Genomic DNA, 18,581 nt, shown 5'->3' with positions numbered 1-18,581 from the left:
AGGGACTTGGAATTTCTGTGGAGCTCTTCATTTAACCAAACATGCCAAATGTCGTCCTGCTGGAGGCCTGGACATTTAGGCAGGTTTCTACTATAAACTATATTTCTTTGGAACATTAAAATAATACATTATATTGTGTTAACTGTCATTGTGTATCTCCCTTGCAGAGGGTCCTTGAAAATCAGTGTGTATTAAGCAGTCAGGAATTAATTAAAAAATTACTTGACTAGTGGCTTTTGTATTCTGTGTCACTGAAGACAGTGGCTCTGGCAACTTCCTCTTTATTTTAGACATAGTGCTAGGGTTATGTCATGCCTGGCAGGTCAGGGTTGGAGAACCTGATTCTTCTCTCCAGTAAACCCTGTATCTTGGACAAATAACTACCTAAAATGCAATACTTGACATGGCCCTTTGGCATAGGATTTCTCAGCCTTAGTACTATTCATATTTTGGGTTGGATAATTCTTTATTACTGGCAGAGGGGATATGGGGAGGAAGTTCTCTTGTGCATTGTGTAGGGTGTTCAGCAACACCCCTGTCTCCTACTCACTAGATGGCAAAGATGGCAATCACAATCCCCCAACCCAGTTTTGACAACCAGAAATTGTCAGACATCTTCTTGGGAGCAACATCACCCACTATTGGGGGCCATTCATGAACAGTTACATGGCTATATGCTTGTGGAAAATGCTTTTTGGTGAATCAATGATTGGGTTTCCAGTTTGTGACAGCTGCATAACTTGACTGAAGAAAAGGTGTTGGAATGATAATGGTGACACTTCTTATGAATCCCTTCATCCCACAGGGTCCCATTCTCACAGCACATGATTGGAGATACTGTTGGTCCCCATAACTTTGATGACTGCTTCCTCTACCACCAGCAGGGACATGATGTGTCCCTGTGCATTTGTCTCTGCTCTTCTGTAGGTCTAGTATATCAGATACTGTTAATAAGCACTTAGATTATTCAAAGAAAGAATTTATAAAGTGCTAGAATTTGCATATGGGAAGGAGATCTTCAATTTTGTTTTTTGGTTTTAGTTACATAGTACTTTTTTTTTTTTTAAGTACCTCTGTGTATTGAGGTTCTGTTATACTCAAAGATTAATCTTAATGATCTGTGGTTCTCTTCATAGGACCACCTCATAACTGGATGAAGGACTTCATCCTCATAGTTTCTATAGTTATTGGTGTTGGTGGATGCTGGTTTGCTTATACACAGAATAAGACCTCCAAAGAGCATGTTGCAAAAATGATGAAAGACTTAGAGAGTCTCCAGACTGCAGAGCAGAGTTTAATGGATTTACAGGAGAGGTGAGTTAAAAAAAAAGTCACAACTCTTGTTATCTATGCAGAGAAGTACAGTTTGTAAAAATGTATGAGCATGAATGTAAACATGTTCAGGTTAGTACATGCATCAGGATTATATGCCTATTTTATTTCTTAGTATTAGAAAATATTGTCATAATTATAAAATTTATTATAAATGATACTTGGGAATAAATAGGTTGAAGATCAGTGGTAGTAAATCAAAGATAAATGGAACTATATAGTTAAATTTTATTTTTAACTTGACATATATAATTAAAAATTTTTTAAAAGTCTCTTTGCAGAAGAGTATTTCCCTGCTGTCCCTGCCTTTGAGCTCAAGATAACTAAAATAGCTGAATAGTAGGTTGCCCAGTAGGTTTCTTATCCAAATTAAAGATTAATAGAAAATGCTGTGAATTTATTAAAATATGTATCAAATTGCATGACACAGTATTTTTTTCTTTCATAAAAGTGAAATTTTTGAAATGTTTGTGAGGAATTTTTATTTTTATTATTCTCTAAGGCTTGAAAAAGCACAGGAAGAGAACAGAAATGTTGCTGTAGAAAAGCAAAATCTAGAGCGCAAAATGATGGATGAAATCAATTATGCAAAGGAGGAAGCTTGTCGACTGAGAGAGCTAAGGGAGGGAGCTGAATGTGAATTGAGCAGACGCCAATATGCAGAGCAGGAATTGGAACAGGTACTTATATTTTTTTGTATAGTCCTCTACCTTTACTCCCATTGTATACTGTTCCTCAGTTAATGAAAGAATCATTTATTCATATTGTTACTATTGATCCATGTCCAAATAGTAAAGTAACAGAGTAGCCGCTGAAAGATAAAGTTACCATCATGTTCATTCTTTCATAAAATCTTATTTCATGTTGTGTTAATTGTCTTGAGTGTGTTTAAGGTGTTTGTTAACATCTGTAATATGTCTGGGTTGTCACTTGGTAAAATCTATCCAATTTTGAACTTCTCTATTAGGCATCCCTTTGAGTTGTGTTAAATGGTTTTAAAACATATCTGCTAAAAGTTTCAAAGTCACCTGTAAGACATCCTTCCTGATGTTAGTTTCCCCATTGAGTTACTCAGATTAGAATGCAGTCGTTCAAGCATTTCACAGGGTCCTTTGGACAAGGTTGGATTCTGGGGGAATTTAATTATGTGCGTATGTGTTGGTTTCCTGTTCCTGCTGTAAAAAATTACTATAAACTCACCAGCATAAACAAACATAGATTCATTAGTTCTGGAGGTCAGAGTTTAAAATGGGTCCACAGTGTTGGGATCCTACTGCATGTCACCAGCAAGGGTCTGTTTTCCTGTGTTTTCCATTTCTAGAGCCTGCCTGCAGCAGGAGGCTTGTGGCCCTTCATCTTTGAAGCATGTCACTCTGGTTCTGTTAACTCATCTCCTTGTACATTGAGCCTTTCTCTACTGAAAAAAACCGTGAACAGAATGAGGATTGGGAGACTTTTTCCAGATTTAAAATGGGTCAGTTGTAAAACAGGTACAGGAACCTCAATCTTCTGCCTCCCACTTGGTTATATGCACTCTAGCCTTCCCTTGATCATTAAAGGAGAAATGAGAATTATGTGATAAGTGAGTTTTAATTTTAGTTTATGGGAAAATATGTGCTATGCATTACAATTTCCTTCCAGATTGTTGTTTCAGGAGAATTTGTCTGACTGGTCTCAGGCTCAGTCTTTTCTTACTGTTAACTACACTTCCCCTCACATCCCAGACATCTATTCTTTTGTATCTCTTCCCTGTAGGGAGTTTGTTCTTTTCAATTACCTCTTAGACATATTTTGTAGCCATGCCTGATTTACCTGGCAAATCTAATTTGTATAGACTTCAGTAAAGAATCAGGGAGTTAACAAAAAAAGGCCTAGCCAAAATTATGTTGTGTCCAATAATTAGATATTATGACTTTATACTCTTGTAAGAACTCCTTGCCTATTCCCACTGAGATGTCTAGCTCTTGATTTGTTCCCAGGACTAAAAAGTTTGTTGACTTTTTTCTGACCTTTGCAGATAAGAAAGAACAAATCAGAAAGAACTTGTAGTAGTATTTCACAGGTGACTGCCTCATGGTGGGAGAGAAGACACAATATAAAAAAAGGGGGCCAAACATTATGAGCATTCTAATCTGAGGTTTTGGCATCAGACCTTAGTTGACCTCATGGTTACAACTGTGAATGTAATAATCCTAATTAGGTCCAAAAAAATCAGTGATAGTTTAAAGGGGGAAGTGGGTATTTTAGGAGAAATTCTGTCCAACATGATTATACATATGAAAAACAAATTCTCTGAGTGCTTATTGTTTGCCAGAGTGTATGCTACACACATTGCCAATGGTTTGCTCATAAGTTTTAATCCTTAAAATACATAAATATGTGTAGATGAAGTATGTAGGGAGGTAAATAACTTGGCTTAGGTTACACAGCTATACTTTGTGTTTTCCCACACTGCTCTCAAAAGCTTCATTGATAGAAATTAGTTTTTAACTGGGAAATTAATTTACATATAATGTCACATTATGTACAATTCCATATAATTAGAAGCATTACTGTATTTTTTGGGGTGGGGGTTAATTGACTTCTCAAAAGTAGAAGGCAGAAAAATCTGGTATATATTTTATATAGCATTATTTTCCCCTAAAATAAAGACTTTTGGTTGACTAATAGTACTGTACCATTTATTTATTTATTTATTTATTTATTTATTTATTTATTTATTTATTTATTTATTTTTGCATTACGATTCTTAATACACCATTATACCATAATTTATCATATCAGTACTGTATCATATTTTATTTGATTTTTTTTAAAAAAAAATTCTTTTTTAAGTAGTTGTACACAATATTTTTATTTTGTTTATTTTTATGTGATACTGAGATTGAACCCAGGGTCTCGAATGTGCTAGACAAGCGCTCTACTGCTGAGCCACAACCCCAACACTATTTTATTTGATTTAAACAGTTTTCATATTAGTTATTTTGTTCTTAAAAAAAAATTTGTTCTTAAAAAATATATATATTAGTTGTCAGTGGACCTTTATTTTATATATATATAAATATATTTTTATACATACATAAATAAATCTTATGCATATATTTATAAATCTTGTTTAAATATATGTGATCTTATAAATATATATTTATAGATCATATATATTTATAAATCATATATATAAATCACTTTTCAGTTACATATAAATCACTTATATATAAATCATACATATATATATGAATCTTAAGAAGCTTATAGCCAGGATAAATAATCACACTCACATTCAGTCTTAAGAGGGAAGGAATTTGCCCAAGATTTCAGAGGTAATAAATAATAAAATTGGGCCAAGAAGCCAGGTTCTCAGATATTGAGGCTGTTTCTTTTTGTGGCATATTGTTACTTGTGACTGTTTTATTTCTAACATACAAAAATCATGTGAATAATTATCCTGTTTTTAAACAGTAATTCCTCATGTGCAAAAGCTACTAATAACTCAGTTTCACTTTGTCCATTCCCATAACTAACAAAATAAGTCAAACTAAGGGTTAGGATTTAGGTCATTTGATAAATTTATGAATAATTGCAGAGAAAACAGTTGAATAGTTGCTATTATTGTCAGTTCATAATTTCTACAAGTTTGAGACATTATTTAATCATCAGTGTAAAACATTTTTCATCCTCAGTTCATCCTAAAAATACATAGGTTCTCTGTTAAATGAGTTTCTTTTTTTATTTTTATTTTGTTTATTTTTAAAGGGGAAATTTATGGAAATAACGTTAAATAAAACACGGGTATAAAGAATAACTTCAGAGGAATGTGTCAAGATACTCCATATATTTCCTTAGAAATGAAAATTGTATGGAAATTTTAGCTTTAAAATCTTGTGAGAAAAAGGGCTTGCTTATGTACACTTTGGTGATAGTGCAGAGAACAGCATGTCACAGGACTTGAGCTCAAATTTTCTCTTCCTGAGAGATTAGCAGGGACACCAACCACACAGCTTACCCAACCATCTTATTAAACATATTGTCTCAGGCACATTGCACAGTGAATCATGCCAGGCAAATGCTAACTAGAATTTGCTTTCTGTGAATAAGTCTGTCTTATCCTCACTTTTAATATCTTTTTTTAAAATAATCTATTTAGTGTCACTGTGAAGTTTTCAAAAAAATTTAAAAAATATTTTTTACATAATTCTTTTTTCATCAGTGTCCGACAGCTGTTCTTTTTCTTTATCAGGACTTTGTGTATAGTCCTCCTCTTAGTTTATTCTGGCACACAATGAAGTTTATTTAAATAAACTGGGTTTGTTCAGATCAAACATTTATTCCTCTGCACTTTGGGAGTGGAATCACGGTTACCTTGGTTAGCTTCGGGGTAGATGATCTGTAGTTGTGAGGCACCAGAAGGAGGGCCTTCCTGGTTCACTTGTTGCTTCATCTGAAGGTCTTAAGTTCTGCGTATATAGTTCTATAAATGCTATCATGTCTTCACACATCATTAGTTTGCGCTCTCCCTAGTTTTAAAATAAATCATTGCAAGAATAGATTATCTCTTTCTTCCATGTCATTTTCTCAGCGAAGCTTTCCTTCATCTATTTTCCCTTAACCAGTATTACTACCTTGCACACTAAGCATTGTGTTTTCTTCTGTTTATTATTGCCTGGCTCCCTTAAAGGGAAAGTCGGAGAACTATCACAATATATTTCCCTGAAGGATACTCACAGTTTCTTAAGGAAAATCAATCTTATTCAGATTGTATTTTCTCAGAATTTACACATGATCAATACCTACTTTCAAGTATATTAGCTGCAGTGGGTGGAGTAGAAGTAGTAAAATGGACAGTAGTAGGAAATACACCTGTAGCAGTAAGAAATAAGTGGCCATAAAGAAGATGTTGTGAAAAACTAAAGAAAAAAGTATAACTTTAAAAAAAATTAGAAGCAGTAATAGGTACCCTTCTGATTTTGGAAATTTTGTCATATTCCTACTTTATAAATAAAAATTGTATTATAGGAAAAGTGTGATCAGTTTTAATTTGCTTATGCCCTGGGTTTTTTCTTTCAGTGATCCTGACTGACTACTATAAAATATAAAAACTAAATATTGCAGCATAAGTTAAGCCCTGTCTGGCTTTACAAATTTGCTTAGTGAATGTAAGATACACTTAAAACTTCAGCTTTAGTTTTAATATGAGAAATATATTGTATTTCTACTTGTTGAGTTAAAAAGATGTTTGTAAAGAGCCAAGTTGCTTTCTCGTTTAGTTTTTGTACTAAAAATATTCTAATCCTCCTTTCTCCATGCCTCCCTCCTTCATTCTTCCAGGTTCGAATGGCTCTGAAAAAGGCTGAAAAGGAATTTGAACTGAGAAGCAGCTGGTCTGTTCCAGATGCACTTCAAAAATGGCTTCAATTAACACATGAAGTAGAAGTACAGTACTACAATATTAAAAGACAAAACGCTGAAATGCAGTTAGCTATTGCTAAGGATGAGGTACCTTTATTTCATTATTAACAAAACATGTTTCTTAGGCTGAATTCCAGAAGGTTTAGTCAACTGAATATAAAGATCTGAATGAAAGTTTTATTGTTGGAGATTCTTTTCTTGAATTAGAATTTATTTTGTAAATTGACTCTTCCACTTATAGGCTATAAAGTAAGATTGCTGTATTTAGAGAAGTGTATAGCTTTCACAATGACCTTAGTATCCTTAAAAAATTATCACTATTATCATAATCATAAATGTTTTATACAGAGCTTTTCTCCTCTAGGTTGCTGCTTCATATCTGATTCAGGTTAGTAGATACTAGAAATGAATGTTTGCCACTTAATAAATTGTGTGGATAAGAATCAGTCTTAATGTGAATTCTAGCAAAAAAAAAAATGCTCAGTTTACTTACTAACACCTCCATTGCAATAGGATATAGTTAATGTTTTCTGTTAGTTTTAATAAAAAATTCAGGTCTTTCTCAGCCATAGAAATAAGAAAAAAATTCTCCAGAACACACAGTTTTGAATTATATTGATTGGCTTAGGAAAGCATGCTTTTTCTTGTTTTCTTTTCTTTCTTTCTTTTTTTTTTTTTTTTGAAAACAACTGTATCTTGGCTAATATTCTCCACTAGTGTTATAATTATTAATATATTCTAAACCAACATAAAATTTATTAGTATATGTGTATTCTTTTTTCCCCCAAACATAGTCTTATTTTTCTCCTCTTGGATTTCTAGGCAGAAAAAATAAAAAAGAAGAGAAGCACTGTCTTTGGGACTCTGCATGTTGCACATAGCTCCTCTCTAGATGAGGTAGATCACAAAATTCTGGAAGCAAAGTAAGAATTTTTTTTAAACCTATCTGCTTATTTGCTGTTATTTTGAAATGCATACATTTAAATTTATCATTGAGCCATACACAATTACAAAATTTACACTGAGATTAGTTAATTTCTTCTTGAAATTGCTATGGTCTGTTTGTGTTAACTGCCTTTACAGTGTCCTATTAAAAATTCTTTGCAGCAAGTAATTCTTATATTGATGTTTCAGGAAAGCTCTTTCTGAGTTGACAACTTGTTTACGAGAACGACTCTTTCGCTGGCAACAGATTGAGAAGATCTGTGGCTTTCAGATAGCCCATAACTCTGGACTCCCCAGTCTGACATCCTCCCTATATTCTGATCACAGCTGGGTAGTAATGCCCAGAGTCTCCATTCCACCCTATCCAATTGCTGGAGGAGTTGATGACTTAGATGAGGATACACCTCCAATTGTGTCGCAATTTCCTGGTAAGTAATTAGTTCAACAAAAAGAGTTGGTACATTTTTTTAAAGTAACTTTGTCTACCGTGTCCTTTTAGGAATCATATAATTTGAAACTTCTGACAAAAATTCAGTTCATCCTTCATTTTCTTTTTTTTTGTTGTTACTAATTTAAGTGTTTACTGTTTGAGAATACTATATGACGTACACATATATTCTTTATGTATATTACATTTTATATACATGTACTATTAAAAATATGGATGCTTGATTGATTTGCATAATGGATCAACATATTTATTTGAACAACAGTTTTATATAACTCATTATATTAAATGTTGACTGGGACTTTGCTTTTATTTGTGGTACTGGGGATTTGAAGCCAGCGGTTCTTTACTACTGAGCTACATCCCCAGCTCTTTTTAGTTTTTATTTTGAGATAGGGTCTTGCTGAGTGTTTGAGGTTGGCCTGGAATTTTCGATCCTCGTGCCTCAGCTTCCTGAGATGTTGGAATTACAGGTAGAACAGTGTTCCCAGCTAGGACTTTGTTTTTAAAATATTGCTTATAATTAAATTGAAATGAGGGGGTCATACTAAAAACATAATTGACATAAGGACAGTATAGTATAAATGCTAAATCGATGTCTGAATGAAGTGCTTAATTTTGAGGGGAAACTTTTTTTTTCAAATGACATCTTAATCTAAAATAGAAATATAAATTTTGGGGCTGGGGTTGTAGCTCAGTGGTAGAGTGCTTGCCTCCCATGCATGAGCCACTGGGTTTGATCCTCAGCACCACATAAAAACAAATAAATAAAAATAAAGATATTGTGTCCAACTACAACTAAAAATAAATAAATAAAGAAAGAAATATAAATTTGGGGAAGATCTTGGAAACCTGAGCTTCAATCCTGGCTCTGTAACTAACCAACTATAGATTTTGAGTCAGTCTTTGATTTGTTTTCAGTGGAGTTACCATTTTCAATATTTGTGGTTTTTAGCATTATATTTTGCTTTTAAAGTTCTGTAGAGCTCCTTCCAAAGATAGCTTTTTTTTTTTTTTTTTTGCATGTGAAGTTTTCATTATATTGCTTAGCTGGCTATGCTTTGAAATGGCTTCATTGTAAGAATACATTTCAGTAGGAAAGGTGAAATTTAATTTCACTTTGACTTTTTTACATTATGTTCTGAATGTATAGTTGTGTCTTCACTTCAAAATCCCCATTTTCTTGTTTTTTTGCCTGCCTGATTCATTTTTCCAGTATTTGTGACTTTTTAGAAACAGTGTAGACAGAGCAAGGTTCTGAAGAATAGAGGACAGAATCTGTTGATTGGTTGAAGACTTTTATATGGAAAATTTTAGTTTTTGAAACCAATCAAATTATGATATGAGTATTTTTTAGTTTGAATTTTTCTATCTGACTGTGATAACTTTCCTGAAGTTGGGATTTAGAAGCGGTTCTAATTTTATAAAATTTGCACATTAATTCTCAATAACTATGTGCTTTGTCATTGCTCTGGTTTTATGGCTCACCTATAAAGCTAGAACACTGAGGCAGTTAACACTTAAAGCAAGTAGGAGGAGTGGGCAGATGGTAAGCTCAGTGAACAATAGAAATGTGTGAGCTCATTCATTTCATTTGCTCCATACTGCAAGTTAGTGGTGGTTACAAAGATATATCTAGATCCAAGATAGCTCTACAGTTTGAATTATGTTTGTTTATTTGAATTATATGCCCTTAAGCTTATCAAATAGAGCAACAACTCATAAGTACATTTATTTGTGTACTGTTAACTGTTTAAAGTTGCAAATTTTCCTGAAAATATGTAGTTACTCAGTGTCAGAATTGTGCTTGGAGGTACATTCCCTAAATTAATGAGTTATTTTCTTTTTTCCTTTTCTAAAAAACACTCTTGGGCTGAGATCGTGGCTCAGCAGTAGAGCTCTTGCCTAGCACAAAAATAAAGGCATTGTGTTGTGTCCATCTACCAAAAAAAAAAAAAAAAAAGATATTCTCTCTCTCTCTCTCTCTCTCTCCTTAAACACACACACACACACACACACACACACACACACATATACTCTTTATTGTGTGTGAGTGAGGGGCAAAATAGACATCCGCCCATTAAAAGAAAAAACACTAAATGTGAATAATTGGTCTAAGTTTTTAAATGATTGTGGTAAACAGAAATTTGAAATTTTTTGAATATGAAAATGTACAAGAGTTGGTTTGACTTGTATTATGATATTTTAGAAATGCTGCGATCAAATTCATTATATCTAAGAATTAACTGAAGTTACATCTTACAGTTTGAGAACTCTGCTTCCACCCAGGGGCACTTCAGTGGTACTGCATTCTGCTTAGTTATAAATGCATAATTTTTGGACCTGATAAATGGGAAGCTGTTAACCATAGGAATAGAGTTCGTGGTAGAATGAAGCTGCTTCATTTATATACACCTCCTCAGCAATTTAATTTATTTTTTAACCACAGGGATGTATAAATTTTATGTTTGAAATAATAACATTCTCTTAAGAGCAAAGTAAAAAATTCTAGCACATTAATATTGTCTGTTTAATTATATGTGAAAAGATATCAACAGTTAGCTCTGTGTGAGTAGGAGAATGGAGGATAGTTCTTTTCCTATTTCCTAGTATCTGCTAAATGCTTTCATAGTGGAAATGTAGTAGCAAATTATTTAAAATTTCTTATGAAGCCCTTCACACTTACTTAAAACTAGTGAAAATAATATGCCCATCTGCAACAAAGAGAAACAGATTTTAACATTTTACTAATTCATCTTTCTCTCTAGATGAACCACTACAGATATTGCTAAACCACATCATCTCACTCTTCTAAACTATGTATTATTTTAAAGGTTGCTGTACTTACTTGTATTACTTACATGTATGTCCATAGCAGTATACACCATTGTTGTATGTTTTAAGGATTTACATAAATGTTATCATATTGCACATATCGTTTTTGTAATTTTTTTCTCCAAAGTACATTTCAAATAATTCCCATGTTTATATGTATCAATGTATTCAGTTCACTGTAACTATTTAACTAATGTCAAACTGAGAGGATCTTTGTGCTTTTTTGCCTTTTCAAACAGTACTACAACAAGCATTCTTATTTGTATCTCCTTGCACAGAACTCTCGAGTTTCTCTAAATGGGCACCTACAAACGGATCACTGATTATCTCTTATTAGTCATTGCTGACTTGCTCACATACCCACTGTTTATGAGTGCTTGTGTACCTCTGTCTTCACCCTTACTTGAAATGATTTGATTTACTTGCCTTGCAAATTGAATGAGTGTGAAATGATACCTCGCCACTCCTAAAATGGTTATTTCCTTTGGGGCTGGGGATGTGGCTCAAGCGGTAGTGCGCTCGCCTGGCATGTGTGTGGCCTTAGTTTGATCCTCAGCACCACATACAAACAAAGATGTTGTGTCTGCCGAAAAAACTAAAAAATAAATATTAAAAAAAAATCCCTCTCTCTCTCTCTCTCTCTCTCTCTAAAAAAAATGGTTATTTCCTTAATGTCTGCTAAAGTTGAGTGCCAGTTTATCTTTCAGCATTTGTCATTTGACTTGCTTCTTCTCTAAGTTACTTGTGACTTTCATGGAATCCCTTCAAGATTCCTTGCTGATTTGGAAGTATTCTTTATATTTTCTGGTTATTTGAGGGTTGTAGATATTTTCTCTTAGCTTTTGACTTTTTTAATGACAAACTTGTGAGTCCAGTTTTGTCTTTCTACATTGTTTTCAGAAGATAATAGATTGTAGTTTGCTCTTCCATAACTTTTAGGTTTTCATGTAATCCCTCAATCCTTTAATCTACCTGGAGGTTATTTTGTTTGCAGTGTGAGGTTGGAATCTAGATCTCTGTTGATGTGGGCCTAAATGGTTGTTTCTGTTGACTTCTTTAACGCCTCTTCTCTCTGTAGACACAGGAATGTTTCTAGCTCTAGCCCCAGTGGCTCTACTGTAGTTGTTATAGCTTTATAGTAAGCATTGATAAGGCAGTATCTTCCTGCATTGTTCAGATTCAGAACAATTTATTCCTATTCCTGATCAGTTATTCTTACACATTTTAAGATCAGCTTATGAAATTCCATGAAAAGTTCCACTGGAGATTATTAAGAAGAATTAATACTAATAAACTCTACTAAGTTCTTTCATATCTCTAAATAAAATTAGTAATTTATTTTCTCTGTGCTGGTCTTGCATGTTCTTTTTAAAAAGATTAATTTCTAATAATCTTATTAAAAAGGTTTTTTTTTTGTAGTTACACATATTACTTTTCTTTTAAAAATGATGTCAAATTGCTTGTTGCTGATAAAGAAATGCTGTTGATTTTAATACATTGATCCTGAATCCAGAAACATTCAGTTCCTTCACTAGATTTTTTTTGTGTGGACAACAAGAAGTTACCTTTTCCTTTCCCATCCTTATGCCACATACCTCCTGTCCAAACTTAGATTTCCGTTGTTTAAGAGTGCTGACTACAGGCAATAGTGATCCTGATTTCTTATTTTGAAAAGGATGTTTGCAGTGGAGCACAGTAGTGCACGCCTGTAATCCCAGCTGCTAGGGAGACTGAGGCAGGAGGATCACAAGTTCAAAGCCAGCCTCAGCAAAAAGGTGCTAGGGAACTCAGTGAGACCCTGTCTCTAAATAAAATACAAAATAGGCCTGGGGATGTGGCTTTAGTGTTTTAGTGCTCTGGAGTTCAATTCCTGATACCAAAAAAAAAAAAAAAAAGGATGTTTGTAATATTTCAGGTTGCATGATTTTTTTGGCTGTTTTTCTTAGATTATTTTTGAAATTAAGGAAACTGATTTCTATTCCTATTTTGCTAAGAAATATTCTTTGTCTTTTAAATCAATGGGTGTTAAAATTTAACACTTTTTTTCTGCATAATTTTAGGTTATCACTCTTTTCCTTTATAATGTTGAATGTTCATCCATTTAAATAATTTCCAATAAATGTTAGTGAAAGTATAGTTGTTTCAGTGTTGTCTTTTTCTTTTTAAAATTTATTTAGCAGTGCTGAGGATTGAATACAGGGCCTTGTGCATGCTATCATTAAGCTACCTCCAGCTTTCAATATATTATGTTTATTAAAAAGTTGGATTTGATTTGGTATATTATTTTATAGAGAGTTTTTGCATCTTTAATCATACATTGTATTAGCCCCCAATTTTTCTTCCCAATACTGTATTTGTTTGATTTTGGTTATATAAACATCATACAGTAATTCAGAGAATACTCCTTATTCTTCTATTCCATTCTCGTGTACCTTACAGAGGTAAATAGTGATGCTGTAGTTAAGAGTTGGAACTCTGGAACAAGACTGCTTGAGTTTGGATCTTTATTTCCCCATATTTTAATGGTGTAACCTTGTAGGAGGTACTCTTTAAATGAAGTAATACCTGTAAAACACTTAGAATAGCCCTGCCCTAGAGTAATCACCCAGTTAATGTTATGAAATTTTGTTCTAATATAATAATAGTATGAGATACAGATTATTTGTTCTTTGAAGGATTTAAAGAAATTTCCTGTGAATTGAACTTGGTGTCAGTGTATTTTGATGGGAATAGAGGAAAAGACAGATTTTTAAACTACTGATGAAAGTTCTTATTAAAAATATAAATCTGTTATATGTTTCTAGAATATTGTCTGGTTTAATCTAAGCTTTAAATTTTTGTTAGCAAAAAGTTGTTTACAATATTTTATGGCTTTTAAAATGTCAATTGTATCTGTAAATCTTTTTGTTCCTTTTAGACTTATTTATAGTCCCTAGAAACATTATTAATTCATAATTTATTTGATTTCATTTTTTTACTCCTGAAAAAAACTGTTGGTTTTCTTGATATTCTCCATCTATTTCCACTCTTAACTTTTCTTTCTTTCTTGGAGTTTCTGTTTATTCATCTTAATATTTATATACTTTAGCTCATGAATTTTTAGTCTTCTTTTTTCCCCTAATATATGATTCTAAGGCTATCATGTTCCTGCTAAGACTCCCTGAGCCACATCCACAAATTGTGATATGTATTATTTGATTATCATCTAGATTTAAAAGGTTTCTAATTTCTAATGTGACCTTCCTTGAAATGTGAATCATTGGAAAGTATGTGTTTTGGTTTCTAAATGTATTTATGTTTTGTTTGGTAATTTTTTTTTGATAAAAACACCTTTATTTATTGATTTCTAGTTGCCAATGTGGTTAGAGAATGGTGCCCTGAAATTTGCTTTGTGACTTAGTATTAGATGTTTTTGTATATATCTCAGAAATCTTGTTTTATGGTTTCTGTTTCTCGTACCTCTTTTTAGCTTCTCTATTATCCTCCCAAACAATTAAGGACCTTTAAATGCTTTCATTTTTGTGTAAACTTCTCTTCTCACCTTATATGTTCATATTATGTAGTATTTTGTTTTGTGTGTAATATCCTTCAACACAGTTATGGTTTGTTGTTGCTTCAGTCATTGTTCAGATATATGTATGTGCTTATTCCTGTTAGTCATTACATTTTGCTTTTTGCTCCCCCCACTTCTTGAAAATACATCCTTTATCAAATTTCTTTAATTGACCTAGAGTGCTAAATACTCTTTGGTCTTTGCCAGAAAATGCCTTGAGAGAGTAATAGTTTGATTAGATATTGAATTCTAGAATAACAGTTTGACTATATTTACCAGAGTATCTTGAAATTATCATTATAGTGGTTGAGAAGTTTGTAGTCAGTCAAGCTGTTCTAATTTCTTTTTTAAGTACTTGTTACTTTTCTCTGATTTCTGGAAAAATGTTTCATTGTCTTTTCTGTTTTGTGGTTTCACTACAAGCTGATCAAGTGTGGATATTTTTTAAAGTTTTCTCTTTTTTGCTAGTATTTGATATGTTTCTTGAATCTGAAGATACATGTCTTTTGTCACCTCTGAAAAAAATTATTAGGCATCATCTTTGAACAGTTTTTTTCTTTAGGCACTCCTTCTAGAGTATTAACTATTTAGAAATTTGTCTAATATTAGCCTGTTACTTACATGTTGTATCTTTACTTTATTTTTGGTATCTGTTAACTTGTCTTTTTATAGTCTTTATCTAGCTATGCTGCATTCAGAGAAGTTTCCTTAGATTTCTCGATTACCAACCTTTCTTCAGCTTTGTTTAATCTATCTTTCATTCTTAAGTACAGTGATTGTGTTTTTCATTTCTCTTAGTTTGTCATTTATCAAATCTCTCTTTTAATGCTTGATTCTTGTCTCATCGAAATTTACTATTTGGGGGATGATTTAAAATTCTTATATTTTTAGTTTTTATTTGATAATCCTATTATGTATTGTTCTTGATTAATTATTACAGCTTTTTGCATAGTAAGCTGCCTTCTCTATCCTGTTGTATAATTTTTTAACTGAGCTATTTCTAAGTTAAGACTTGCATTTTTTCCCCCATAAAACACTTTGTGAGATATTGGAGTACCCCTCAAAATGATTTTCTTTGCTTCTGGAAGTAGTTTTAAGGCTATCACCAAATCACTGTCAATTTTTACATTAACATTTTTAGGTTAGGATTTCACATATCCTCTGGTAGTCTTAACTTTTACTCCAAACTAATAGGACATACAGATCCAGATTATTAAATTTTTCACAGAACTCTTAAAATCCCTATATCTAGAGATGATATAGTGAAAAAAATTCCTTATTCATTGGTAATATTTTTTTTTCCTAACATACTGTTTCACTCAGGAATGTAGCCATACTAGGTACTCCCTTACAACTCTTAATTCCTTACCTTATGTGGACCCCAGTTCAATTTTCTGTCCCCATGTTAAGAAGCCCTAAACCCTTGGATTAACAAGACTGATAACCTCCCATCAATTGTAGCATCACTCAGAGACCTATTAGTCTCATTGTTTTGGCATCTGAGAATTTTCTTTTATTGCTTACAAGCTAGCTATGCATTTAAACAATTGCTAAATTTTGTGTAGTGTATTGAAATATTTCAAAGTATTTAAACTGTGTCTGTGTGGGGTGGGGCTCAAGATATTGTGGTCAGATTACCTTTGATTGCCATATTGCTAGAACCAGAAAGTATATTCTTGGGTTGGGATTGTGACTCAGCGGTGGAGCGCTCGCCCAGCACTGGCGGGACCTGGGTTCAATCTTCAGCACCACATAAAAATAAAGGCATTGTGTTGTGTCCATCTACACCTAAAAAATAAATATAAAAAAAGTAAAGTATTTCTTATTATTTTAGGTTGTGGATGAAGGAATTCCTTATTGAAAACAAAGTTTTTTTTTTCCTCTGGGATAAGAAATACATCACAAAGAAGTTTGTAAATATATGATCATCATATAAATTACTGTTTCTTTAGGTAATTCCAAAAATCCTTTAAAAAAATATTAAAACTCCTAGGTATGAATGGATGTCTGTCTTCATTAGGAATTAATAATGACTTGAAGGTGCCATAAAACATCCATATTTACATGTAAAGCAAAGCTTGTTACAAGGTCAAAATGTACCACTTTTTAATTTTTCATAAATTTTATGATACAACTGTAGTCATCCCTGTTTAGTACTCTTCAACAAGAGGAAAGACCCCAAGTATATGACTTAATTCCAAATGTTTGTGACTCTAATACAAGGATAATTCAAGACAAAAGAGAGCAATATATTTAAGAAATTTTTAGAAAAAGTTATTGAGTTGTAATAAACAATTTATAGATGTGACCAATTTACTAATTCTCATTTTTGTTATACTCATTAGTATATTACTTAGAATTTTCTTTACATAAACTATTTAACTCATTTTTTTTTTTTTTGGAGTGGGGGAACCAGGGATTGAACTTGGGCATTTGACCACCGAGCCACATCCCCAGCCCTATTTTGTATTTTTTTTAAAGATAGGGTCTCACTGAGTTGCTTAACTCTTCGCTTATGCTGAGGCTGGCTTTGAACTTGTGATCCTCCTGCCTTGGCCTCCATAGCCACTGGGAATATAGGCATGCACCATTGCTCCCAGCCTTAACTCATTCTTACTACTTCTTTATGCAGTATTTTTCATCTTTGTGGATAGTACTCATTTTTCCAAGCAATGAAGCGTGATTCCTTTCAGACTTTTCTGTCAGTCTTAACTGAATATTGCTTTTGTTGCATATTTCAAATAACCAGTGATTGCTGGGAAATCACTGCAGTACCTACCGAGAATTGTAGAATTTAGTTATCTGTATAACATTGAACACAGTTTTTTTTTTTTTTTTACTACTCACAAGACATGGTTTCTTTGGCAAAGTGAGAATATTGGACTAAAGATTTGCAAGATCTTTCATGCTTGAATCTATGAGTCATAAATTATAGGTGAAATAAATGCTAATGTTTGTGAAATTATAAATATTTTCATGTTATGTCATTTGTGTTTAGAAAAAGCCTTGCATAGTATTAAGGAAGGTAGTAAAAATTTAAAAATGTTTTTTTAAATTTTACCTTATTTTTCCGTCAGGCTATTTCTGTGATTATTTCTGATTCATCCATTGATTTATTCATTAAGTGTCCCTTTTTCCTTAGTACTGGGCTAGGTGTTATGAAACAGTGTTGCATACGAAACACCATTATTGCCTTCCTGGAATTTATAGTGTAGTGGAGGACAGATGAGAGCCATGCACTGAGATGAGTTATGCGATGGATAACTATGCCATGGCTCCTCCTTCTTGAGGGAGAATTATAGGGCAGACCTGGATCTCAAAATTGAAGGGGCTGAAGGAACTGCCATTTAAGCAAATACCTAGGATGGGAGGACAAGGGAGAGTTGGGAAAAGGAGTCCTGGAAGCAAGAAAATATGATACTTCTAAGGAGCCAAGTATACTGATCCCACTGTTCCTATAACAAAAGAGAGGGACACTAACTTCAAAATAGAAGCTAGTTAGAGCAATCTAATCCATAGTAAAGAGTTTGGTTTTTTAAGGTGTTACATAGTAGATTGTCATTTTCCTTTTTCCTTTTTAGAGTGATCACACAGGTTCAGTGCAGAGGAAACATTGGAGGGAAAAGATCAGTTAGGAGGCGGATAGAATAGTCCAGTATAGTCCATCAACATGGAAATGTAGGGGAGGGGACAGATCTGTGAGATGCTGAAGAGGTAGAATTAGACACTTGAAAGTTAACTTGACATGGATTATAATGGAGGAAGAAGGGTCAAAAATATATAGTCAAAAATATAGTTTACAGTAGAGATAACCGGTTAGGTGGTAGTGTTATTTACTGGACATGGGACACAGAAGATGAAGTGAGTTTGGAGTGGCATATGTTGAATTCAGCTGGATATCTGTGGGATATCCAAGTGTCTGGTAGGCAGTTGGAGATGAGTCTGTAAGTTCAGGAGAAAGACTGAACCTGGAGTGACAGATCTGGCCTAAGACTACAAATGAGAATTGAAATCATAAGAGTTACATTAAAACTTAATATGTTTATGTTCACTTCTGTTTAA

At 33.1% G+C, this 18,581-nt stretch overlaps 1 protein-coding gene across 5 annotated transcripts in view; it reads left to right on the top strand.

Moving 5' to 3' along the window:
* The window catches only part of Stim2 (stromal interaction molecule 2), a 176,298-nt gene that overhangs the window by 151,473 nt on the left and 6,244 nt on the right, over nt 1-18,581 (top strand). For 3 of the 5 annotated variants that reach the window (XM_046423810.2, XM_046423813.2, XM_046423815.2), the window contains exons 6-11: nt 1,137-1,314; nt 1,835-2,012; nt 6,658-6,825; nt 7,103-7,126; nt 7,561-7,661; nt 7,873-8,111. In XM_046423810.2, the coding sequence (XP_046279766.1) occupies nt 1,137-1,314; nt 1,835-2,012; nt 6,658-6,825; nt 7,103-7,126; nt 7,561-7,661; nt 7,873-8,111 (888 nt within the window). The remainder of the gene's footprint in view (nt 1-1,136; nt 1,315-1,834; nt 2,013-6,657; nt 6,826-7,102; nt 7,127-7,560; nt 7,662-7,872; nt 8,112-18,581) is intronic. The other 2 variants (XM_046423812.2, XM_046423814.2) reach the window with 1 other exon arrangement.

The sequence above is a fragment of the Marmota monax genome, unplaced genomic scaffold (genome assembly GCF_021218885.2).
Source record: "Marmota monax isolate L192 unplaced genomic scaffold, Marmota_monax_Labrador192_F-V1.1 WCK01_AAM20220418_F8-fsc00009, whole genome shotgun sequence".
Taxonomy (NCBI): Eukaryota; Metazoa; Chordata; class Mammalia; order Rodentia; family Sciuridae; genus Marmota; species Marmota monax.
The sequence above is the reverse complement of the archived record's forward strand: the minus strand, read 5'-3'. Positions and strand labels throughout refer to the sequence as shown.